Source organism: Chlamydomonas reinhardtii, chromosome 6 (assembly GCF_000002595.2).
Source record: "Chlamydomonas reinhardtii strain CC-503 cw92 mt+ chromosome 6, whole genome shotgun sequence".
NCBI lineage: Eukaryota > Viridiplantae > Chlorophyta > Chlorophyceae > Chlamydomonadales > Chlamydomonadaceae > Chlamydomonas > Chlamydomonas reinhardtii.
This window is the reverse complement of record NC_057009.1, coordinates 3,276,185-3,298,130: the sequence shown is the minus strand read 5'-3', so window position 1 is coordinate 3,298,130 and position 21,946 is coordinate 3,276,185. Positions and strand designations below refer to the sequence as shown.

Genomic DNA, 21,946 nt, shown 5'->3' with positions numbered 1-21,946 from the left:
CATGCCATGTGACATGTGCACCATGCGTAAACAAGTCTTGCAGGCGTCCGAGCGAGTGTCATTCCATGACTGCATGACGCATCCATATTGACAGGCCCCCTCTGGGCAACCCCAACTTTGTAACACATGTTTAGTCGGGCACGCTTCAAGGAGGGACCTACACAATGTCCGCCGAACGCAACGTTCCTCGCTTTATGATACTGGCTTGCCCTAGGTCGCTGTGGTCGCGTTAGCTGCTTTAGAATCCCGGCTGTTATATCTGCGCCCTGGAAATGGGCGCCTCGAGCAGCAAGGCGGATTCCTCGGTCACTCGGGCCACTTCGCGACATAGCGGCAGCATCGACAAGGTCCTAAAAGGACTTGGACGCTCGGATGTACGCGCCGTGGCCACCGAGGCTAGCGCTGGTCTTGAAAAAAAGGGCGATGCCGAGGGCCTGACCGCATTCGTTGAGTCGCAGGCCACGGCCGGCGTTTCCTTGCGGTGGCTCTGCCATTTCCACGCCAACAGCTGCTCTGACCCCGGTGCATGCGTCGCCCGGGTGTTTGCGGAGGAGCTGAGCGAGAAAGAGTCAGCTGACATCGCGGAATGTGCCGACGCGAACCTGCTGGTGCTGGTGCATCCCAGCACGCCGTGGCTGGCGTTGCTACGAGCTTTGCTTAACCACATGCGATGCGACCTGAAGCAGGCGCTGAAAGCAGTGGCCCTTTCCGATGTCGCGAGGTGCGAAGTTTGACCGCGCGTAGCTTGTGGGGGGCACTTGTAAACTATACTCGACCAATAGGCTTCCACGCTAGGCCACGGAATGGAAAGCGACGCCGAAGGGCGCACATGAATTAGGCGGATGGTCAGCAGCCTGAAGCGACGCCCGCACTTCCGGGCTGCGGCAGTAGCACCACGGGCGCACTTGCTGGCCGTGAGGCGGTTTTCGGGCGCGCCGCCCACATACAAGTTCGGGCCCCTCTCGGTGCCCCTTGCCTTGCCTGACGCATGTCCACGCCGGCGCACTCACCATGCTTCGCCTACATGCAGGTCACCGACCGCCTCGCGGCCAGCTCCGGGCTGCAGCACAGCGCGGAGCAGCGTCGAGGCCGCGGCTTGCTGGGGCCTGGACGCTGGCGCAGGCGCGGGCCCCGACTTGGCCCTATACCACACGTATGTACACCTGGACTTCTTGACCAACCCCTCGGAGAACAGCACCACCGGCCGCAGCAGCCGCGGCGGCCGCCCCTGGGGGCTAGGGCTGGAGGCGGCGCTGGCGGGTGCGGCCGGGCAGCCGGCGGTGCTGGTGGTGGTAGACTCGGCAGGCGCCATCTTCAGGGATCCCCGCGGCGCGCGGGCGCTCGCCGCCGCCCTGGCGGCACTGGGGCACTTGCCGCCGCCGAGCCCCGCAGCACCGCCGCACGCCGATGGCACGACCGGTGGGGCTGCCACGCCGCTTGCGGCGGCGGCGGCGGCAGGTGACGGACACGAGGATGCGCAAGGGCTGGGCGGCGGCCACGTGGGCGGCGGCGGCGCGCCGGGGCGGTTGCAGCTGGCCTCCGCGCTGCCGCCCGCCGACATGGAGGGCGTCATCCGCGGCTTTGGCGCCCTGCCAGTGGCGCTAGCAGCCGCCGGTGGGCACCCGCAGCCGCAGCCTCCGCCGCAGCCGCAGCCGCAGTCGCAGTCGCAGCCGCAGGCGGTGGTGCTGCCGCGTCCGTGCGCGGTGGTGGGCGACCTGTTGGCGGCGGCGCGGCAGCAGTACCAGCAGTACCTGCCCGTGCTGCACGGCGCCGCCCTGTACCACAGCCACAGCCACGCCCTGTGCGACGGCAGTGGCACGGCAGCGCTGGAGCGCCAGGGCACAAGCGGAGTGCTGATGTCGCCGCCGCCGGCAGCAGGGGCGCCGCGGGTGCCGGCGGCGCCGGCTGGCGGCGGCGGCACGCCACCGGTGACGCCGCCAGGACAACTAGCACTGGGGGCGTCACCGCTCAAGCCGCAAAGCGTCTCTGTGGGCATGGGCGTCGCGGGCACCGCGGGTGTTGCTGTCGCCCCAGCGCTGTTGCCGGGTCAGCCAGACATGGGCGACGGCCCGGTGCGCGGCGACGGCCCCGGCAGCGAGAAGGGCATCGCGCAGCTGCCAGGGGGCGGCACAGCGGTGGCGGCGGCGTCAGCGCCGGCGGACATGATGCTGATGACGGCGGCGGCGCCGCCGCCGCCGCTGCTGCTGGCGGTGTCCCTCCCGGGTGCCGGCCCCGGCATGGGCGGCCGGACGGGCTCGCGGAGCGGCTGCGCGCTGTCGGCCGCGGGGGCGCCGCCGGGCCCGCCGCCGCCGCCGCCGGGGGTGCTGGTGGGCCGCGGCGTCTCCGTGCGGCGGTCGGTGTCGTTCAACAGCGGTGGCGACCACGCCATGCCGCCGGTGTCGGGTGAGTCGGCCCTGGGCGGCGCGGGGGCGCTACTAGGCCTGGAGGTGGTGAGCGTGGCCGCCGGCACCGCGCCCGGCGGCATCGGGCCCGCCTCCGGCCCGGCGGCATGCCTGGTGCAGTCGCTGACGCCGCCGGTCACGTCGGCCGCGCTGTCGCAGCTGTCGCAGCAGCAGCAACCGCCGCCGCTTCTGAAGCAGCACTCACAGCGGGCAGCGCCGCGCGCCGACCCGCCCCCCGTGCGGTACGGCTCCTTCATGGATCTGGCGGCGGCGCCGCTCACCGCCGGCGGCACGGCCCACGCCTCGACGATTGACTCGTCGACCTCGTCCTCCCGGGGCGACGCCTTCACCGCCCTCACCTCGCCAGCCGCCGCCGCCGCCGCCGCGCCCACCGCGACGGCGCTGGAGGCCCTCCAACTGGCCAACGGCTCCATCGCCAGCGCGGCGCCGCCGGGGCCCGACCAGCAGCTGGTGACGCAGCTGGCGCCGTACGCGGTGGAGGCGGCGCGGCGCTACGCCGCGCTTCTGGAGGCGGCGGGGCTGTGGCGGCCGGCGGCGGCGGCGCTGGAGGCCTGCCTGGCGGCGGCGGCGGCGCGGTGGGGGCCGCGCAGTGTGGGGCTGGCGGGGCTGCTGGCCCAGCTGGGTCGGCTGCAGCAGCTGCAGGGGCTGCATGTGGATGCCGAGGTCACCTGGCGCCAGGTGAGGGCGCGAGCGAGCGCGGTTATGCGGCGGGGAGGGCCAGGAAGGGCGTGTGGGAGGAGGGCCTGTGTGGGCTGTAGCCAAGGGGGCGCGGTGGGGCGGGCCGTTGGTGTTCGCGGAGCAGTCCTTGCATCAGCTGACCGTCGCTGACGCCGGGTGCCACCGCCACACTAGCTCAACCCGCTCGACACACGCGCCGCCCCAGGCTCTGGAGGCGTTGGAGCGCGCGCACGGCCCCCGCACGCCGCCCGCGCTGGCGGGGCAGGTGGCGCTGGCGGAGGTCCTCGCCAGCCTGGCCGGTGTGGGCGTCGGCGCCGGCGCCAGCCTGGTCGGCAGCGGCGCAAGCGGCGGCGGTGGCGGTGGCGGGGGTGGGCAGCAGGCGGCGGCGCAGGCGGAGGCGTTGCTGCGGGGCGCAATGGCGGCGCTGGATACCGCGCTGGGCCCGGCGGCGGCGGAGACGCTGGCGGCGAAGCGGGCCCTGGGCGGCTTCCTGGTGGGCGCACGGCGCTGGATGGAGGCGGAGGTTGTGCTTCAATCGCTGCTGGAGGCGGAGGAGGCGGGGTGCCGGCGGCGCAGGAGCAGGGCGCAGGGTACAGGGCGGCGGCCGCGATGATGGAGGAGGGGCAGGGCGGCGGCAGCGGTGGGCTGCTGGCGTCGCCGGTCGCGGCGGGCTTGGCGGCCGCGGCGCAGGGGCCGGAGGGCAGCTTAGCGCGCGCGCTGCTGTCGCCGCAGCTGACGCAGCTGGCGCAGCGTCCGTCGATGCTGCGGCGTGCCAGCACTTCCCTGCTGATGTTTGGCGAGAGCGGCAGCGGCAGCGGCAGCGGCGGCGGCGGCGGCGGCATGGGGAGGGCTCCGTCAAGGAACCCATACCGCCATTCGCCGGCCTCGATTGGGGTGGCTGCAGCTGGCACTGTTGTGGTCGGCGGCGCCCGCCTTAGCAGCGAGGTCGAGGGCGGCGGCAACGAGCCTGCTGGCGGCGTCACTCGCACTGACTCACGGCGGCAGCGTGTGGCCTGGGCCATGGATGCCGGCTCCGGCAACGGCAGCGACGCCGCCGGCGCGGCGGACGCAGGGGTGGTGTCTGGCGGCGGCTCCGCCGCCGCCTCGCCGTCCGCCGCCTCCGGCCCCGCGGCCGGCAGCGGCTCCGGCGCCGCGGGCCGCCGCCGCGGGAGCGCGCTCGCCGCCTCCGCCTCGGACAGCGTCGCCGCCGCGGCGCTGCAGGCGCTATCGCCGCCGTGGCAGGCGCAGGCTGCCACCGCCGCTGCCGCCGCGGCTGCCGCTGCTCCAGCGGGCGGGCCGCAGCCCGGTGCCGCCGACCCGATCCTGTGGTCGCACGACGCCGCGGCACTTGCTGACGTCATCGCCGCCGTACAGCGCGAGTACGGCGGCGTCAACCAGCTGTACGACGACCTCGACACCACGTCGAACGGCGCCAGTACGGGCTGGCGGCAGCCGCCGTACGGCGAGGAGAGCCCGGGCCCGGGCCCGGGTGAGAGCCGCGCCTGTTCCTTTAACGGCGGCTGCGTGAGCGAAGGCGTGCGGCTGCGGCGGCTGACGGACGCAGAGGCGCTTTACGCGGCCGCGCTGCGCGTGCGGCGCGCGGCGCTGGGGCCGAACCACCCGCAGACGGTGGAGCTGCAGCTGCGGCACGTGCGGCACCTGGCGCTTGCTGGCGAGCACGCCGCCGCCGAGGCCGCCTGCCGCGCCGCGCTGAAGTCCGTGCCGCGGCTGTCGCAGGGCTGCCCCTGCAGCTGCGACAGCGAGGCGGCTGGGGCTGGGGCTGGGGCTGGGGAAGGAGGAGCGGGTGGGGTTGTAGGAGGCGAGCATGGCAGTGAGCGGGGCCGCCTGCCGCACACGAGCGAGGTGTCAGCGCGCCTGGCGTTGGGGTTGGTGCTGGCGGCGGCGGGCGCGCTTCCGGCTGCCGCGTCAGCGCTGGCGGCGGCGGCCGCGACGGCGGAGCTGCTGGTGGCGGCGGGCGAGATGGCGGCGGCGGACGGGCGGCGGATCGACGCCCTGGATGCGCTGGCGGCGGTGCAATGGCAGCGCGTGACGGCGGCGGCGCCAGGCGTGGCGGCGGCCGGCGCCGCTGCCAAGCCGCTGACGCGCGGCGGCAACACGGCTGTGTTGGAGCTCGGCCCTGGCGGCGGCGGCGGCGGCGGCGCGGGCAGCCCCAGCCCGAGCCCCAGCCCCAGCTTGGGCGTTGCCGCCGCGGGTGGTGCTGATGCCTTGAGCTCCGGCGGGCCGCTGCGGCCCGGCAGCGCCGCGCTGCTCGCCGCGGCAGCCTCGGCGGTTCTTAGCGGCCCGCCGGCCCCTGCTGCTGCCGCCGGATCATGCTCACCAGGAGGTGAGCTGCAGCCCGAATCGCAGCAACAGCCCCAGCAGCCCCAGCAGCAGCAGCAGCAGCAGCAGCAGCAGCAGCAGCAGCAGCAGCAGCAACAGATGGATGTGCGGGCGTTGCTGGAGCGCGCGATTGACGCCAAGCGGCAGGCGCTGCAGCTGGCGGCGGTCAGCTGCGGCGGGCAGCACGAGCGGCTGATGCGCGGCTGGGTGGTGCTGGGGCAGATGCACGAGGCGGCGGGCGAGCTGGCGGCGGCGGAGCGCGCCTTTGCGGCCGCGGGCGAGGTCGCGCTGTACCGGCACGGCCGCCTGTCGGCGGCGACCAAGGCCGTGTTCCGGCACCTTCAGCGTGTGTACGGCGGGCAGGGCCGCAGCGCGGACGCCCAGGTTCTGGGCCACATGTACCGCCTCACCGGCGGGCTGCTGTCGCGCAGCACTGGGCAGCTGGTGCGGTGAGGTGGCGGGAGGAGGAGGAGGAGGAGGAGGAGGAGGAGGAGGAGGAGCAGGAGGCTGGGGCGAAGGGCGGAGGCAGCAGGGGGCGGCTGGCTGCAGCGGTGTGTAGGTGGCTGCGTATGTAAAGCGCACAGGCATTCGAATGGCGGGGGGATGGTGTGTTGGGCTGCTGACGGCGAGCCTGTCAGAGCTTCAGTCCACAGCGCCAAGCAGGCACGCAGGCTAGGCTAACAAAGTAGCAAATAGTTAAGCATGAGCTGGTGGAGTGGGTTTGATGTGTCCGACGCGTGGCCGTGCGGCCATTGCTAGCTAGGCAGTCTTGTTGAACGCAATCCGATCGCTGTCATGACACGGGCAGCGTTTATTGATGAAGCTGGCTTCCCTGCGGCGTGTAGGAGTAAACGCATAGCACATGCGCACTCGCAACACAGCGTTGGCAACATTCCGGTTGAGTTTGCGAACTTGAGGTTGTGGCATGCGTGCGGAGCGCCGCGCCTGGTGGCATTTACAATTGCTTTTGAAATCGGGGTGATCTGTTCTGGCGCACGGTCTCGCTTCTGCACCACCGCAAGGTGACTGTCGTCTGTCGCACGTCGCCACACCCCTGATTACTAAGTATATGATTGTCTGCTCGCCATGTAAACTATATAATGGTTTGGACACTCGTATGCGCGCGATGTATGGATGTGGCCATGCGTGCTGAGCTAACGCTGCGGAGACAGGGCTGCGAGGTGGCGGGCACGCGAGAGCGTGCTTGTGCGGGCGCGTGGGTACCACAGCGCGCCTGTCCACGTCCTTTCCTTTGCGTTCATGCTGCTTAGAGCAGTCGTGCGCTGACGCTGCTGATGGTCAAAGGGTCACCGGCAAGTGATGACCGAGCACCGGCGACTGCCACTCGGGCGCTGTGGCAAGGGGCAGGCGGATGCAGGGTGCCGGTGGCTGCTGGGTCTGTCAAGCAGAGTCGCGAAGCGCTTGATGACGGGTATACCGTGACTGCTCCTGTCGGCGGCAGAAGATGGATAGCTCACTTGCAATGCGGAATGGACTATTATGCCCGAGGCCATGATGAGATAACCGGCATCAAGCTGATGGTTGGCTGGCTGCGCGGCCTGGGCGTTGGGAGGAGCCAGCGGGCCGGTGCGGTGCTGTGCAGGTGTGGTTGCACTCGTGGCTTCTCGGAAAGAAGAACCTTGTTGCGATGCACTCTTTTGCGATGCGCTCGTGATATTGGAATGGACTCAATAATGATAAACTCGATGCGTGTGAACTACTGCTACCTATGGCATGTGAGGGGACAGAGCCCGTGCCGGCGAGTGGCCCCTGCAGCGTTGTGGGGGGGGGGGCTGCAGTTAACAGCATGCTCTTACAATGTTTGCAACCGCGCGCCATTTGAACCGCGCGCGGATGCATGCCCGTTGTTGTTTGGGTTGCATACACAAGCATGCATGCACTGTGAGGATCGACATCCATTTTAGGAGGAGCGTTGTGGTCGCGGGACGGAGGAATGGCATGTGGGGGGCTGCCTCTTAGACGCAGTTGCTTTGGTGCGTTATGTGAGACTTCATGCGAAGCGGCTCGGGGCTGGATGCGGGTGGTCTAGTAAAAAACAGGGCGGTACTTGGGCAAAGGTGTTTGGGCACGGCTGCTCGTTTGGCTCATGTGGCGCGTTCGTCAGGAGAAGTAGCAGGGACGCCTGCAGTTCTGCATCAATGTATGTAACGTGTAAACTGTTCGACTTGACTCCAGTGCACAGTATTGTGCGTCCTCAGCCGCCTCGAGCAGGCTTGGCATAGGGCAATGGGAATCGAATGGTTGACCGTTAACGGCCGACCGCGGTCGCCAGAAGTGCAGCGTACCGGCTGATGTTAAGTGGGCAATCAGCGGTGGCGCCGTGGCGGGGCCGCGAGAGCCGGGAGGGGAGCTGGGAGTATGCATGTTTCGCGGTGCATCGGATGCCTAGACGCAGTCGGCCAGTGTTGCTTTGCTCAAAGCACGCTGGCGCAATGCCCACCATGCCAGCTGCATGGGGCGTGGACAGACTGGGCATCGTCTCCTACTCTCCTACCCGCATGTTACAGCCATGCTCGCCGATTGTGACAACCAGCGCACTCAACAATGGATGCTCCAAACTCCACCGGCCGCAGGCCATCCCTCCGTCGTGCCGTGGGCTCCATGCCGCCGCCTCCCGACCCCTGACATCAATGCACGTGCCCGCACAACACACATGTATACACGTGCAGCCGCCACGCCGCCCACTCCCCAATCCATTCCCCGCCTTCGCGCTATCCCACGTCCTCCATGCGTAATGCCACATTTTAGTGCGTGACTTAACAACCTCAACGTGTCAACACAGCCGCACGGACTCAACACTTGTCCTGCACACTTTAACATGCATGGCGCCCCTTGATGGACACAACTCAAAGAATAATGAATGCACTCCGGATGCCGCACACCACAGCGTGCCTACCGCCCAGGCCTGCTTGTGGCCCCCCCCCCCCCCACACACACACATCCCCGCTGCCGCTGCCACTGCCGCTACCACCGCCGCTGCCTCATCCACCTCACTTGGCCGCCGCCACTCCCTCGCCCTCCACGCCCGCCACCTCGAATGTGAAGCCCGCCCCCCGCAGCCGCTCCAGCAGCACGTGCCCGCACCCCGCCGCCGCCGTCAGCACGCCGCCGGGCGCCAGGCGCGGGTCCGCCGCCAGCCGCTCCGCATCCAGCGACAGCGCCAGCCCCGTCTCCAGCAGCATGCGGCTGGTGGACCAGTAGCCGGGGTCGCGCCGGTCCTGTGTGTTTGTATGTGCGTGTGTGTGTGCGTGTGTGTGTGTGTGTGTGTGTGTGTGTGTGTGTGTGTGTGTGTGTGTGTGTGTGTATAGAGCAAGCGGGTGAATTTGTTTAGATTCCGCGTCATCATACCGTCTAGCCAACGCCCACAGCCACAGAGCCCGCGCACTGCAATGTGCGCGCCCAGAACCCTCACGCCCAGGCCCCCATTCCGACACAACTTGCCTTGTCAGCACGGCAAAACACAGCACGCCCCCCTTATTACATCACCACTCACCCCGCACTTGCCGCGCACCACCCGCGGCTTCTCCTCGTCCGTCACCGCCACCAGGTCGTGTGTCCAGAAGCCGTTGCGCTGCACGTCCTCGCTGGGGCCCTGGCCGGGCGCCGGCAGGAAGCGGCGGGCCACGGCCCGCAGCGGCGCCAGCCCCAGCACCGCCCCCGCCACCATGGTGCCGGCGGACACCAGCGAGGCCCCCACCGCGCCGCTGGCCGCAATCATCTCCGTAAACTGCGTGTGTGTGCGTGTGCATGCGAGTAATGAGTGTGAGGTGTGTTGCGCGTGCTTGTTTGTGGGCGTCACAGCGCAAGCAAGGAAACATGCAGGACAGAGTGTAAGTGGATTGGTTTCGACTCTTTGTCGAATGTGCCTTTTTGTGCATCAACGCACACACACAGTTCCGTTCTGTGCAAAACATCAAGACACACACACACACAGTGTCACACAATAACACACACACACACACACACACGCACACACACAAACACACACACACACAGTCACACAATAACAAAGTGCGCCCACCTTGAAGTCTTTGCCGTACTCGAGCGGCGCCGCGCTGTCCCGCAGCAGGGCGTGGCTGGCCTGCACGATCTTGGCGTTGCAGCCCTCCATGATGAAGGGGCCGGCCCAGGTGCGCGCGGCGGGCAGCCAGCGCGGCAGCAGGCCCGCAGGCCGGTCCGGGCCCTTGGGCAGGCTGCGTGGGCAAGCGCGTGTGCAGGTAGGCACGTTTGTGTGTGCGCGCGGGGGGGGGGTGTGTAGATATCGCGTGTGTGTGTGTGTGTGTGTGTGTGTGTGTTTAATGGCGTGGTTAGGACTTGGGATTCGGCAGCGGACTTGGCAGCGGCGGCGTGTGTATGTAGCACGGGTCACCCAGTGTCCGGCCGCGTCTGGTCTGTCACCCTGGCCTGCCGGCGACGGACACGGCCTTCTCCCAACGTACATGGCGTCTCCCCCCCCCCCCACGCAATTCCTTGACTCTTGTGATCTATTGGGCTCGGGCACATGACCACCCCTCCCGCGCCGCGCCCTCACCCGTAAAGCTGTGCCAAGTAGTACTGGTTGCTGTTGAGTTCGGAGAGCTCGGACACGGACTCGTTCATGATCAGGTTCATGCCGCTCTCCAGCGTGCCGCCCGACACGCCCGCGCGGCCGGGGCCCACAAGCGAGTAGGCCTGAGACACGCCGCTGCGAGGGGTGATGTGTGTGTATGAGTTTAGGTGTGTGCATGTTAGGTGTGTGTGGGTGTGTCAGGGGTGTGGGAGGTGTGTGTGAGAGAGCGGGGTAAGGTGGTGCAAAGGGGCGTACGAGGCGGGACTGAGTTGCAGCAGGCGTGCGCCACGTAGCACAGCGCCCAACACCACCAGCAGCCATCCAGACATGACACCACCCGCCCACTTCAACACCAGCCCCCGCAGCCCCCCGCCCCGCACCCGCACTCACCATCCCAGCTTGTCGCGGCAGTACTCTACCATCATGAAGGTGCCCATGTCGGAGGGAATGGAGTCGTAGCCACTGCGACGAAGCCAGAACGTCAGAACGTCAGGACGTCAGAAAGCAACAACAAAGCCGGTGGAAAATGACGGCATCCCACCAAGCAGGCCCGGCGACAGGCGGCGCCAAGGACCCTGCATACAGCTACCGTACCGTACTGCTGGCGAAGTGCGCAATAGACAAGGCCACCAACACCGTGTTCGGCCACCACTCTCTCCTAAGGGGCACGTATCATCCCCGCGCCCCCACGCCCCCGCCCCCCGCCGCCTCGCGCCCCCCGCCGCCCGCCCTCCTGTCAGGATCTCACCAGCAGTGCAGGATCTTGACGCCCTTCTTCTTGGCCGTCTCGTGGTGCCTCTGCACGCTCCGCTTCACCCACGGGATCTCACCTGCGAATGGGTGATGAAAGTTGGTGAGAGGCGCGCCGTGCCGTACGTGCAAGGCCAAGCCCTGGGCCCACCACCCAGCCAGGGGGAGAGGGCCTGGCTACCACACGGGCGGCTGCGATCCGGCCAGCCGCCATCCCCTTTCGTGTGCTTGGTCTGCCCCGTGCAAACAGGAATGCTTGCAAACAACGTCGTGTGTTTGTTTCCCTCACCGGTGATGTCGGCGTAGTGGGTGCCCTGCTCCACCGCCTGCGCCACCACGTTATCGCCGTAGCGGGCGAAGGGGCCGGCGGTGGACAACACCACCTGGCAGGCGGCGGGGGCAGTGCGGGGGTTGCATTCATGCTTAATTGTAATTGAAGAAGCGGGGTTGTAGCCAGGCACATTGTCGCGTCGGGGGCAGGGAGGGGAGGGGAGGAAGTGTGCGGGAGGTGGCAGGGCAGTGCTTGTGTGGGTGATGTAAGATGTGCACGCCGTATCACCGTGACGGTGCGTGTCTGACAGCCGCGCCGCATGCCATGACACCACACGCCACAGCCCCGGCACAGCGCGGTAGGCTCAGTGCCGCACCAGACCGCCGCCCGCCGCTTCTGCTACCGCGGCTAATGCCAGCCTTGAGCACATCCACATCCCCAGCCCCGTAAGCCGCAATGTACTCGGCCCCGCCCCAACCTGCGGCCACTCGCCGCCGTCGCACGCCCGCGCCAAGGCCCGCACCTGCGTCTGCGCCAGCACGCGGCCCACTGCGGGGGCGTCGTTGGCGTCGGCGGTCAGGATGGGCACCGCCGCCACTGCCGGGTTGTTCACACGTACTGCCAGCTCGGAGCGGATCTGTGTGTGTGGAGGGAGGGGCCGGGGGGTGATGGCGATGGCAATGGTGGTGATGTGGTTGCAGTGTCAGGCTGCGTAGGTGTGCCTGTATAAAGTTTGGGTGGGATGAGCCGTACAGACCCCGGAAGGCTGCTAGCAGCTTAGCAACCAAAGCATAGCTAAGACTCAACGCCGGTGCACGTGGTTACCAATAGGCTCGCACCTGCTCCAGCTTCTTGGCGTCACGGCCCGCGATGGCCCATCGGACCTTGCCCTGCGCACACATCCGGGGTGGGTGGGGGGTGTTGCAAAGCGCTGGCCGAAGAGCTCAGCCCGTGCAGTGAGGCCGAGAGTGACATGCGGCATTCCGCCATTGGGAAGGATTCTAAGCAGGGGGGTGGGGCTGTGGGAAGGCGGGCATGGACGTGGCAGCTCCGGCATGTCGTTGGACCCGTGAGTGTCGACGGTCACCGACCACGGGAGGGTCATCAACCAGTGGCCACGCGGCGAGCGACTGGCTGCAAGCCCCGCAGGCCCTATCTGGCCCAATTACAATGAAATTTAGCTCGTTTACATACTTACTCACCTGGTAATCCCTGGCGAGGTGCTCGGCGACTAGGCGCCCTGTGAAGCCGCTCGCGCCCCAGACCACGACCTGGTAAGGCCGCGACGCCGCTGTAGCGCTCATGGTATTGAATGTAGATTGATACAGGCGCGACCGAGGTTGTGCGCGTGCAAATTCACGAGGATGGATCGACTGTGCGAGAACTCAATCGACAATATTGAAGCGCTGTGTGTGTGCAACGTCGCGTATGTGCTGTGTGTATGGTGAAAAGTTTTGGAATTAGTTCCACAGGCTAACTGTGTCAAGGCGAGGCGAAGGGTTAGACTTGACTAATCTCGGTGACGCAGCCGGCAGCCCCCGCACGCCCCAGCCCTCGGCACGAACCCAACAGGTCTTTGACCAGGGGTCCCGGGAGGTTCCTCGGACCATATTGTCTATCTCCGGCTTATATTGCAAGTCCAGACGTGGATACACCACGTGTCGCTTGCACTGCTCGCAACGCTGCACCGCGCCCCCTTGCATTGCGCACAACACCCACCTTGCACCCACCTGCGGCGCGTCTGCGACAGGACAGGGCGTTTCCCAACCCCCCCTGCTTGCTGCCACCATTCCACCACACTCCTCAGTTCCCATAACTCGATGCTTCTGCATAGGTGTGCATGGGTACTGCTGCCGCGACCCCGGCCTGCAGTAAACTGGTCTTGAGGCCAGAGCAGGGCCAGAGCGAACTCCGCATGGACCCGATAGGGCCTAGATCTTGTGTAGACCATCCCATGTGAAGGTCTGGGTAGAGGTTGCGGCATGCACCATTTTGGGGGGCGGGAGGGATGGGGCGCGAGGCAGGGGCTTCGGAGCCCGGACACGCGCGTGTGGGGCGTTCATTAACCATCACAACCATCTGCCGCCGTCAAGTCGTTTACATATAACATATTGTATTGGTCAATGCGCTGCTGTCAGGTCACGCTGGGCCCCTCGCGTTGTTTTCGCGGCTAGGCAGCCTTTCGTCGCCCCGTTCTTTTTCGCCGACTTGTCACCAAATTTCTTTATCCCGAGACGGTCTTTGAGTAACTTATCACCAACTCAGAACTAGCAGCCGGCCGCCGAGCGGGTGGGCCGACCACCGGCCAAAAATGTCGACGGCTGCGGAGCTGCTCGCGTTGCAGGTGCAGAAGCTATCCTTGGCGTACATAAATGGGAGCTGTGTTACTTGCAATTGCTCCGCCGCCGACACAACCCTGGCTGGATACTGCGCGCAGAGCAACATCAAGAAGGACCCGGACGGCTACAAGGATGAGTTTCTCCTGCAGTATCGTCACTACCAGGCGCTGCTGGAAATCTTCAAGCTGAAACCCAGCAAGGATAGCCGCGAGTTCGGGGAGGTGGTTATGTTCATGGCGCAGGTGGGCGAGACGGCACCCCACCTCACGGCGCCTTGTCGCCTTGCCTCAGACGGGCACGAAGATGCAGCTGGGGCCGTAGCTCATGGAAGGGGGCTTGGTGGAGTGGGTGCGGCGAGGGCACGCATGGGAGTTCCGGCACGCGGCGAGGTGATGGTGGCGCCGGCTGGCGTGTCATAGGGCTGTCGCCGACACAACCCTAGCTGGCTCCTCACCGCACCGCCGCACACCACACCACACATGCTACTGAGGATGGCAGGGAGCCGCAGCGGGCCCACACCGGGGGCCCCTGCGTGCGAGGCCCATACCTGCCCGCACCGGCCACGCAGTTGCCCTCGCCCCTGAACCACGTCAGGCCCACAACACACCTCCCCACACTAGTCGACTCCGCATTCACCACCGCACTACGTCTTCCACCTCTTCCCGCTCCCTCAACCTGCTCCCTAACCGCCCCCATTTTCCGCCTCGGGCTGTGCTCCGCTAGTTGTGTTGAGGCTGGTATTCACAACCCTCCTCCCGCGCCCCCCTCCTCCCCCGCCCGCCCAGGTGTCTCGCGCCTACCCCAAGACCATGACCGGCTTTGCGGCGGAGGTGGCAGGACTGCTGGACACACACCACCAGGTGCGCGGGGAGATTGCGGGGGCGAGGCGAGGGCGGCGCGGGGCCGGGGCGAGGGCAGGGCGGGGCAAGGGCGGGGCGAAGGCGAGGGCGGGGCGGCGTGAAGCAGGCGGCAGCCGGGAGGGGGGCGGCGGTGGCAGGGCCCCGCCGGCCGGGCCAGTGGGCTAAATAGCGGTAGAGGCAGACGTCTTCGGCGGCGGCCAGGCGAACGTGCTTAGCGGAGCAAGTCCGTTGCCCTGTGCATTTCCCATGTGCCGTCTTGCTAAGTCGAGCAGCGCGCGGACCCGTTGAAAATGGGGGTGGTGGGTATGTGGGGTGGGCGGGAGGCATCGGCCCGTGGAAGAACGAGTGAGGCATGAGCGGGGGGGGGGTCACTGCAGGAGGGGTAATGGCAGGAGGGGTCCGAGGACAAGGGACCTTGCAACCCGCCCTCCTCCGCCCTCCTTTCCTTGTCCTGACGCACGCCTCCCTCCTCGCTACTCCCTCCCCCCTCCCCTTCGCCGTCGTTCAGGAGCTGGACAGCACTCTGCGGCGCACGCTGGTGGGGGCGCTCATCCTCATGCGCAACCGGGCGCAGGTGGGGAGGGGGGGGCGCGGCCCGGGCGGGGGGCGGGGGGCGGGGGGCGGGGGGCCGGGCGGTGGGCGGGATTCAGCAGGGGCGGGGGGGCGGGGTTGAGCGGGGCGGGGAGAAGCGGGGTCGCGTGTTGGCAACGGACGGCACGTGGGGAGGCCAGGCGTGTGCGTGCGTGGGTGCAAGTCTGGGTGTGCAGCCTGCAAGGACTGCGCGCTTCGCACTGGGCGCAGGGCGCAGGCGCAGGATGGGGCGGGGCGGGGCGGGGCGGGGCGGGGCGGGGCGGGGCGGGGCGAGGCGGGGCGGGGCGGGGCGGGGCGGGGCGGGGCGGGGTGCCTATGCACATGTCGAGGGCACATGGGAGGCGAGGGCATGCATCTCTCTCTCTCACACCACTGTTTTCCCTCGCTCGGTCTCCTCCCCCCCTAACTAATCATGAATGTAACCCCCCACACACATGCAGGTTGACGCCATGACTGTGCTGCCGCTGTTCTTCCGGCTGTTCCGGTGCCAGGTGCGCACCTGGGGGGGGGGAGAGGTGGGGAGGAGGGGATTTGGGGAATAGGGTGGAGGAGGGCAGGGGGCAAGGTGGAGAGGAGGGGAGGTGGAAGCGTGGGGAGTGGTGGTGTGGGGAGTGGGTGGTGGGGAGTTTGGGTTTGGGTTGGGTCTGGGGCTGGGGCCGCGGACAGGCGGGTTGCATTGAGGATGCAAGTCTGCATTGAGGATGCAAGTCTGCATTGGAGAGCGCGCGCAACTGCCCACCACATATCAAACACACCCTCACGCCCTTTCCTCCTCCCCCCCTCCCGTTACAGGACAAGGCTCTCCGGCAGCAGCTGTTCCGGCACATCGTGTCCGACCTCAAGGCCGCCAACAAGAAGTGCCGCAACGAGCGACTCAACAGGGCGGTGCAGGTGGGGGCCGGGGGAGCGGAGGAGCGGAGGGGGGGGGTGAAGGGGGTGTGAAGGGAGGGGGTGTGAGGGGAGGGGGGGGGCAGGGGAGGAGGGGGTGGTGGGGGCAGAGGAGGGTGGAGGCATGGGAGCGGGGCAGCAGGGGGGCTGGTGCTGAGGCGCATGGGGTGGAGGGTGGGGTGATGCTATGGACGGAGCGCGGGGTGTGGGGCGCGAGTTGGGGGCACGCACGAAACACGATGTCGACCTGTCTTATCATACACGCCTAACACAACACATGTGCAACACCCACAATCTCACCAGAACTTCATGTACACGGTGGTGTCGGACGACAACGAGGCCGCCGCCAAGCGCGGGCTGGCGGTGCTGACGGAGATGTGGCGGCGCCACGTGTGGCGCGACGCACGCACCGTCAACGTCATCGGTGCGTGATGCTGCCACACGGATACGACAGCTGCTTTGCGTGTTGGGAGCAGCAGCGCTGACGCTCTGACGCCCCGGCACCCTGCCGCTCCGATTGCTTCGCTGTGCGTGTATCTTGCTCGTTGGTTGTGTGTCTGCAGCCGGAAGACCGTCCCTCCCCTCGCCCCAACACCCGACCCCGCCACCTGACAACAACCCTCCCTCCTCCTCCCCCCACACACAAATTGCCCGCCTTCGTTTCCCCCCCGCAGCCTCCGCCGCCTTTCACAAGTCGCCTCGTGTGCTGCTGGCAGTGATGAAGTTCTTCCTGGGTCAGGACCGCGACGACGAGGACGGCAGCGACAAGGAGGGCGAGGGCGAGGGCGACGAGGAGGACGCCAAGCCCAAGGGGCCCAGCAAGGAGGACATCTACTCCGCCTACCACAAGGTGGGGGCGTGGGGTGTGGGGTTTGTGGGGTTTTGGGGGTTTGGAGTCTGGGGTATGGGGTTTGGGGATGTGTGTGGGGGGGGGTGGGGGTGGGGAAAGAGGTGGGTTGTGTAGGCTGTGGGATGGGGTGCGGTGGGCGTTCATGGGTTTGGGACGGGGTGGGCAGACGACACATTGCGGGTGCGGGCACAACTTGCCAACATGCAACACACACACACACAATCCCACACACTGCCGCACATAAACCCAAACCCGAACCCAAATCCAACCCCAAGAGCAACACACACCCAACACACACCCAACACACACACACACACACACACACACACACACACACACACACACACACACACACACACACACACACACACACACACACACACACACACACACACACACACACACACACACACACACACACACACACACACACACACACACACACACACACACACACACACACACACACACACACACACACACACACACACACATCACACACACACGCAAACACAGGGCACGTCCAGCAGCAAGAAGAAAAAGCAGAAGAAGCTGAAGCGCGTCATCGCCACCGTCAAGAAGGCCGACCGCCGCAAGAGCGCGGCGGGCGGTGGCGCCGAATCCTTTGCCGCCATCCACCTGCTGCACGACCCACAGGCCTTCGCGGAGCGGCTGTTCGGGCGGCTGAGCGGCGGCGGCGAGCGCTTTGAGACGCGGCTGGCGGTGATGGCGGTGGTCTCGCGCATCATCGGCGTGCACAAGTGAGTGGCAAGGTGGCGCAATTGTGTTTTGGGAGGAGGGTACAGGGGTGGCGGGTTGGTTGGTTGAGGGAGGGAAGGTGCGGCGGGCTCCGCCAGTCCGCCTCGTAAGTAAGTGTGATGCTGTACCCCTCTTCGCCCTCCTGATTCCCGCCCCCTGCTCCCCTGCTCCCGATCTCCCTATTTACCACCTTCCCACCTTGCCATCTACCCATCCCTTCCACCGCCTCCTCAACCCCGCCCCCCACCCTTCACCCCTCGCCCCCCCCGCCCCCCCCAACCCTACAGGCTGCTGGTGCTCAACTTCTACCCCTACCTGCAGAAGTACATTGCGCCCCACCAGCGCGACGTGACGCAGGTGCTGGCGGCGCTGGTGCAGGCGGCGCACGACCTGGTGCCGCCGGAGACGCTGGCGCCCGTGCTGCGGCAGCTGGTGGACCAGTTCGTCCACGACAAGTGGGTGTGGAGGGAGGGGGTTGAGGAGGGGGGGGGGGTAGCCGTTCATGGAGAACAGCGTGAAGGAGTCACATGTTTGAAATGCCGACGTCCGGTACAAAGGAGGAGAGGGGGCAGGGGGTTACGGGTACCAGACCCAAAGAAACTGTACATTCATCGGCGGGCAGGAGGGTGTAGAGGTAGGTGGGAGGAAGGGGGGGCGAGGGGAGTTGCGTCGTCGCGGGTTGTGGAATGCCCGCTCTGCCCACCTCTGCTCGCTCCCCGCCAGACTGCCAGTGCGCTTGTTGGTTCGGTTTAATTTAGGCTGGTATCTACAACCCCCACCCCCTGCTTGCTGCCTACTTCGCTACACTTCTCTGTACCAATCCTTGCAACCCCCAAACCCCGCCACCCCCAGGGCCCGGCCCGAGGTGATGACTGTGGGCCTCAAAACGGTGCGCGAGCTGGTGCTGCGCTGCCCGCTGGTGATGGAGGCGGACCTGCTCACTGACCTGGCGCAGTACAAGAAGTTCAGGGAGAAGCAGGTGGGGGCCGGAGGGTGGGGGGGGGTGTGGAGAGGTGGGGGGGAGGTGTGTGGAGGGTGTGTGTGTGTGTGTGGAGGGTGGGGTGTGTGTGAGAGAGGGTTTGCGCGTCGTCACTTCCGTGTTTGTAAAGCACTAGGGAACAAAAAAACGCGATGTGTGTGTTAGGACAGCGCAAAGGGAGAGCACACCATGCGTGCAACATGCGCAATCACGCTCCGTCGCCGCGGTTCCGCCTCCTTCTCTCATGCCTCCACGTCCGCCCCCCCGCCCCCCCCCCTCAGGTGGCCACGGCGGCGCGCAGCCTGATCGGCGCCTTCCGCGACATCAACCCCGAGATGCTGGCCAAGAAGGACCGCGGCAGGGGCGCAGACATGGGTGAGGCCGGGAGGGGGTGCAGATGGGGGTGCAGGCGTCGTGATGGGGTGGGGGGTGGCGGCATGATGAGTTTTGGGGAGGGGGGTGGGTGGGTGGCGGCGCGGCGACATTGGAGCCCGGGGATGTAGGAGCGGGGCATGGGCTTGTGCAGGCGTGGTGGTGGCGGGGTGGTGATGGGGAGGGAGTGGCGGCATGATGAGTTTTGGGGAGCGGGTGGGGGTGGGCAGGCATGGGGCATGGTTTGGGGCATGGGCACCACACTGCACCGTGATACCAGCACCGCACCACACAGCAGCATACCGCACAGCATCATACCGCACCCCCATCACCAACACCCCCTCACTCCCCCCTACCTCCCCTTCCCTGCCCCTTCCCCTCCCCCCGCCCCTGCCTCCACCCGCAGCGCTCAAGCCCCGCGACTACGGCGACGCGCGTGTGGCCACCCGCGTGGACGGCGCTGAGCTGCTGGAGGCGGCGCTGGCGGAGGGGCGCACCGGCAGCGACGGCGACGAAGTGGACCTGGGGCTGGACGACAGCAGCAGCGACGACGACGATGACGGAGACGGAGGCAGCGGAGGATGGGAGGATGTGTCGGAGGAGGAGGGAGATGGGGGGGCAAAGGAGGGGGCGGGCGAGGGCGAGGGCGAGGAGGGCGGCGAGGACTCGGACCTGGAGTCGCTGTCAGGTGAGGAGGAGGAGGGGAGGGAGTGTGTTTTTTTGGGGGGGGAGGGGAGAGAGGCGTGCGGCGTGCTGGGATATGGTTTGGTGTTTAGAGCCATGTGATAGGGTGGGAGGGGTAGAAGGCTGATGGGAGGGGGAATGGGAAAGGGAGGCTGGTGGCGAGGGCACAGGGTGTGCTGCATGGGTTGCATGGGCGTTCCCCGGGGCTGAGGCAGCAGCACTGGGCTAGCCCCATGGCCACGCCTGTCCCCAGTGCTACGTCAAATCAATGTGCCCATGTGCCCACGCCGCTGCTGCTGCTGGCCTCCGACACCACCTGTGCATTTGCTGTCGTACACGTGTGTGTTAACGCAGGCGAGGGCGAGGGCGAGGAGGACGGCAGCAGCGATTGGGAGGACGTGTCGGAGGAGGGTGAGGAGGAGGAGGAGGCCGCTGCTGCTGCTGGGAAAGGTGCGCGTTGCTCACCTCTGGGGTGGGGAGCAGCGTTTGGCGCCGCCGCACTCTTTGCCGGGTTCTGCGGGCCGGTGTGGCTGACTGGGCACTGGGTGTGATGAGCTCACAGCCTCACGGCTCCTCGCCTGATGGTTCCTGCTCAGGCACTTACCGGCTGGGTTGCACATGTCAATGCGTCCGACTGTGCGTGCCGTAGTTAGCTCGCGGCTAAGCGCCCTGCCTGTGAATCTGTGGTGTTTTGCACGAGCTCTCACCGATTGGTTGCCCTTCGACGATACAGGCAAGGCCAAGGGCAAGGCTGCCGCCAAGGCGAAGGCCAAGCCCGCCGCCACTGCGGGGAGAAAGGGCAAGAAGGGCGCGCCAGCCAACGAGGACGATGAGGAGGAGGAGGACGTTGAGGAGGAGGAGTCTGGTTCAGACGCGGACCTGGAGGACTTGGACTCGGAGGAGAGCGAGGAGGCGAGCGAGGAGGACGAGGAGGACGATGGCGGGAGGCGGGGGAAACGCGGCGGCAAGCCGCAGCCTGCCAAGCCCAAGGTCGAGGCCAAGCCCGACTCCATCGCCTCGCTGAAGCGGAAGCTGGCCGAGGCGAAGGAGAAGGCGGCGGCCAAGCGCGCGCGCGAGGAGCCGGCGGGCGATGGCGAGGGCGGCGAGGAGGGGCAGGCGCCGGCGGGGGTGCCTATCGAGGCGGAGCGCATCCTCACGCAGGAGGTGGGCACGGGCGGGCGCGGTGGGGGCGGAGGGCTGGGGGAGGGTTGGCGCCTGGAGGGGAGCCTGGAGGGGGGCTGGAGGGGGGCTGGGGCTTGAGAGGGACAGCGTGGCTGGTAGAGTGAGCATAAGGCTGCCGTGGAAGAGGCCACATACAGGGCCTAGGGTCCTATGCAGCATGTGGAGACACGCGTTGCGTGCACGACGCTAGGAGACCGCACTTGCCTCAACTTGTCCACCTACCCCTCCCCACTGACAAAACACATCGCCACCCTCCACCCTCCCCGCCTGCCCCACCACAGGACTTCGACCGCATCAAGCGGCTCAAGCAGAAGGCGCTGGTGGAGGCGGCGCTGGCCAAGGCCGGCGTCACCTCGGCCGCCTCCAAGGCCAAGAAGCAGCGGGCGCTGGAGAGCGCGGAGGAGGAGGCGGCGGAGCTGTTGGCGCTGCAGGAGCGGCTCACCACCATTGGGGAGAGCAAGGTCAACGCCGCCGACCTCACGGGTGAGTGTCGCAGGGGGGCGCAGGGGGGGAGGCAGGGGGCGTGGGGTGTGAGGAGGTGTGGGAGGGCACGGGGGGAGGGTGGGTGGGAGAGCAGAGGCGGTCGCGTGGTCGTTGTTGCGGCGGTGCTTGGCATCTCGTGCCACTTCCCTACCCGCCCACCCCCGGCAGGCAAGCACAAGGCGCGCAAGGACAAGGAGGCCCGTCTGGCCAGTGTGCTGGAGGGGCGCGAGGGGCGCGAGAAGTTCGGCGCGCGCAGCAGCCTCAAGAAGAAGAAGACGGCGGGTCTGTCGGAGCGCGAGAAGCAGCGGCGCAAGGCCATGCCTATGGCGGCGCGAGTGCAGCAGATCCGGCGGCGCAACGCGGCGGCGCGCGGGAAGAAGATGGGCAAGAACTTCAAGGGCCACGTGCGGGGCTGATGGGGGAGGCGGGTAGGACTCGTAGGAGGAGCAGGGACAAAGGCGGTGAAGAGGGGGAGGCGGGGTTGGGAAGGGGGAAGCTGGGAAGGGGAGGCTGGGAAGGGGGGGCTGGGGCAGAGGCGCGTGACTGCGTGAGCTTGCTTGGAGGTTAGGGTTGCGGCGGTGTTTATGGGGAGGAAAAGGTGGTGCTCCTGTGGGCGCGTGTGGCTCGAGGATTGAAAAGCTGTGAGGAGGCGTAGATGATAGCAGGGAGGCGTGGGGGAGTACCGACGGCACAATCGCGCCCACACAGCTCAGTCGAGTGCTTGAATGAACACTTCGTGTCCAAGAGCTGCTGGAATTTACCGGTAGTGTTGGTGTACAGATTAGGGCGAGCTTAAGGCTTGTAATGGACGCACTTGAATGTGTGTCCCTGGGCACGTCGTGTATGGCATGCGGGAAGCGCTGGGGAAGCAAGGGGGCGCGCTGGCAGCGCGGGACGAGACTGGCACGCTGTCATGCCGGACGTGCC

General features: G+C 67.1%; 3 protein-coding genes across 3 annotated transcripts; 2 read left to right on the top strand and 1 right to left on the bottom strand.

Moving 5' to 3' along the window:
- The first annotated feature begins 130 nt into the window (after positions 1 to 130).
- CHLRE_06g277150v5 (uncharacterized protein) lies at positions 131 to 7,946 on the top strand. The gene is made up of 4 exons (XM_043063031.1): positions 131 to 721; positions 1,031 to 3,101; positions 3,307 to 3,657; positions 3,792 to 7,946. Exons 1-4 carry the CDS (start codon positions 273 to 275, stop codon positions 5,892 to 5,894), a joined length of 4,974 nt encoding a protein of 1,657 aa, XP_042923737.1. The 5' UTR covers positions 131 to 272; the 3' UTR covers positions 5,895 to 7,946.
- Positions 7,947 to 7,951: 5 nt separating this feature from the next.
- CHLRE_06g277100v5 (uncharacterized protein) lies at positions 7,952 to 12,490 on the bottom strand. Its single transcript, XM_043063030.1, has 10 exons — positions 12,235 to 12,490; positions 11,872 to 11,922; positions 11,556 to 11,669; positions 11,051 to 11,144; positions 10,760 to 10,841; positions 10,402 to 10,473; positions 9,994 to 10,146; positions 9,484 to 9,655; positions 8,956 to 9,189; positions 7,952 to 8,680 (listed from the first exon to the last, which is right to left on the bottom strand). Exons 1-10 carry the CDS (start codon positions 12,334 to 12,336, stop codon positions 8,453 to 8,455), a joined length of 1,302 nt encoding a protein of 433 aa, XP_042923736.1. The 5' UTR covers positions 12,337 to 12,490; the 3' UTR covers positions 7,952 to 8,452.
- A 680-nt stretch (positions 12,491 to 13,170) lies between these two features.
- On the top strand, positions 13,171 to 21,926 carry CHLRE_06g277050v5 (uncharacterized protein). Its single transcript, XM_043063029.1, has 17 exons — positions 13,171 to 13,376; positions 13,470 to 13,613; positions 14,157 to 14,231; positions 14,740 to 14,805; positions 15,263 to 15,313; positions 15,615 to 15,713; positions 16,014 to 16,134; positions 16,385 to 16,560; positions 17,077 to 17,321; positions 17,607 to 17,774; positions 18,172 to 18,298; positions 18,580 to 18,673; positions 19,077 to 19,358; positions 19,709 to 19,804; positions 20,088 to 20,518; positions 20,818 to 21,019; positions 21,188 to 21,926. Exons 1-17 carry the CDS (start codon positions 13,344 to 13,346, stop codon positions 21,433 to 21,435), a joined length of 2,658 nt encoding a protein of 885 aa, XP_042923735.1. The 5' UTR covers positions 13,171 to 13,343; the 3' UTR covers positions 21,436 to 21,926.
- Positions 21,927 to 21,946: the final 20 nt, after the last annotated feature.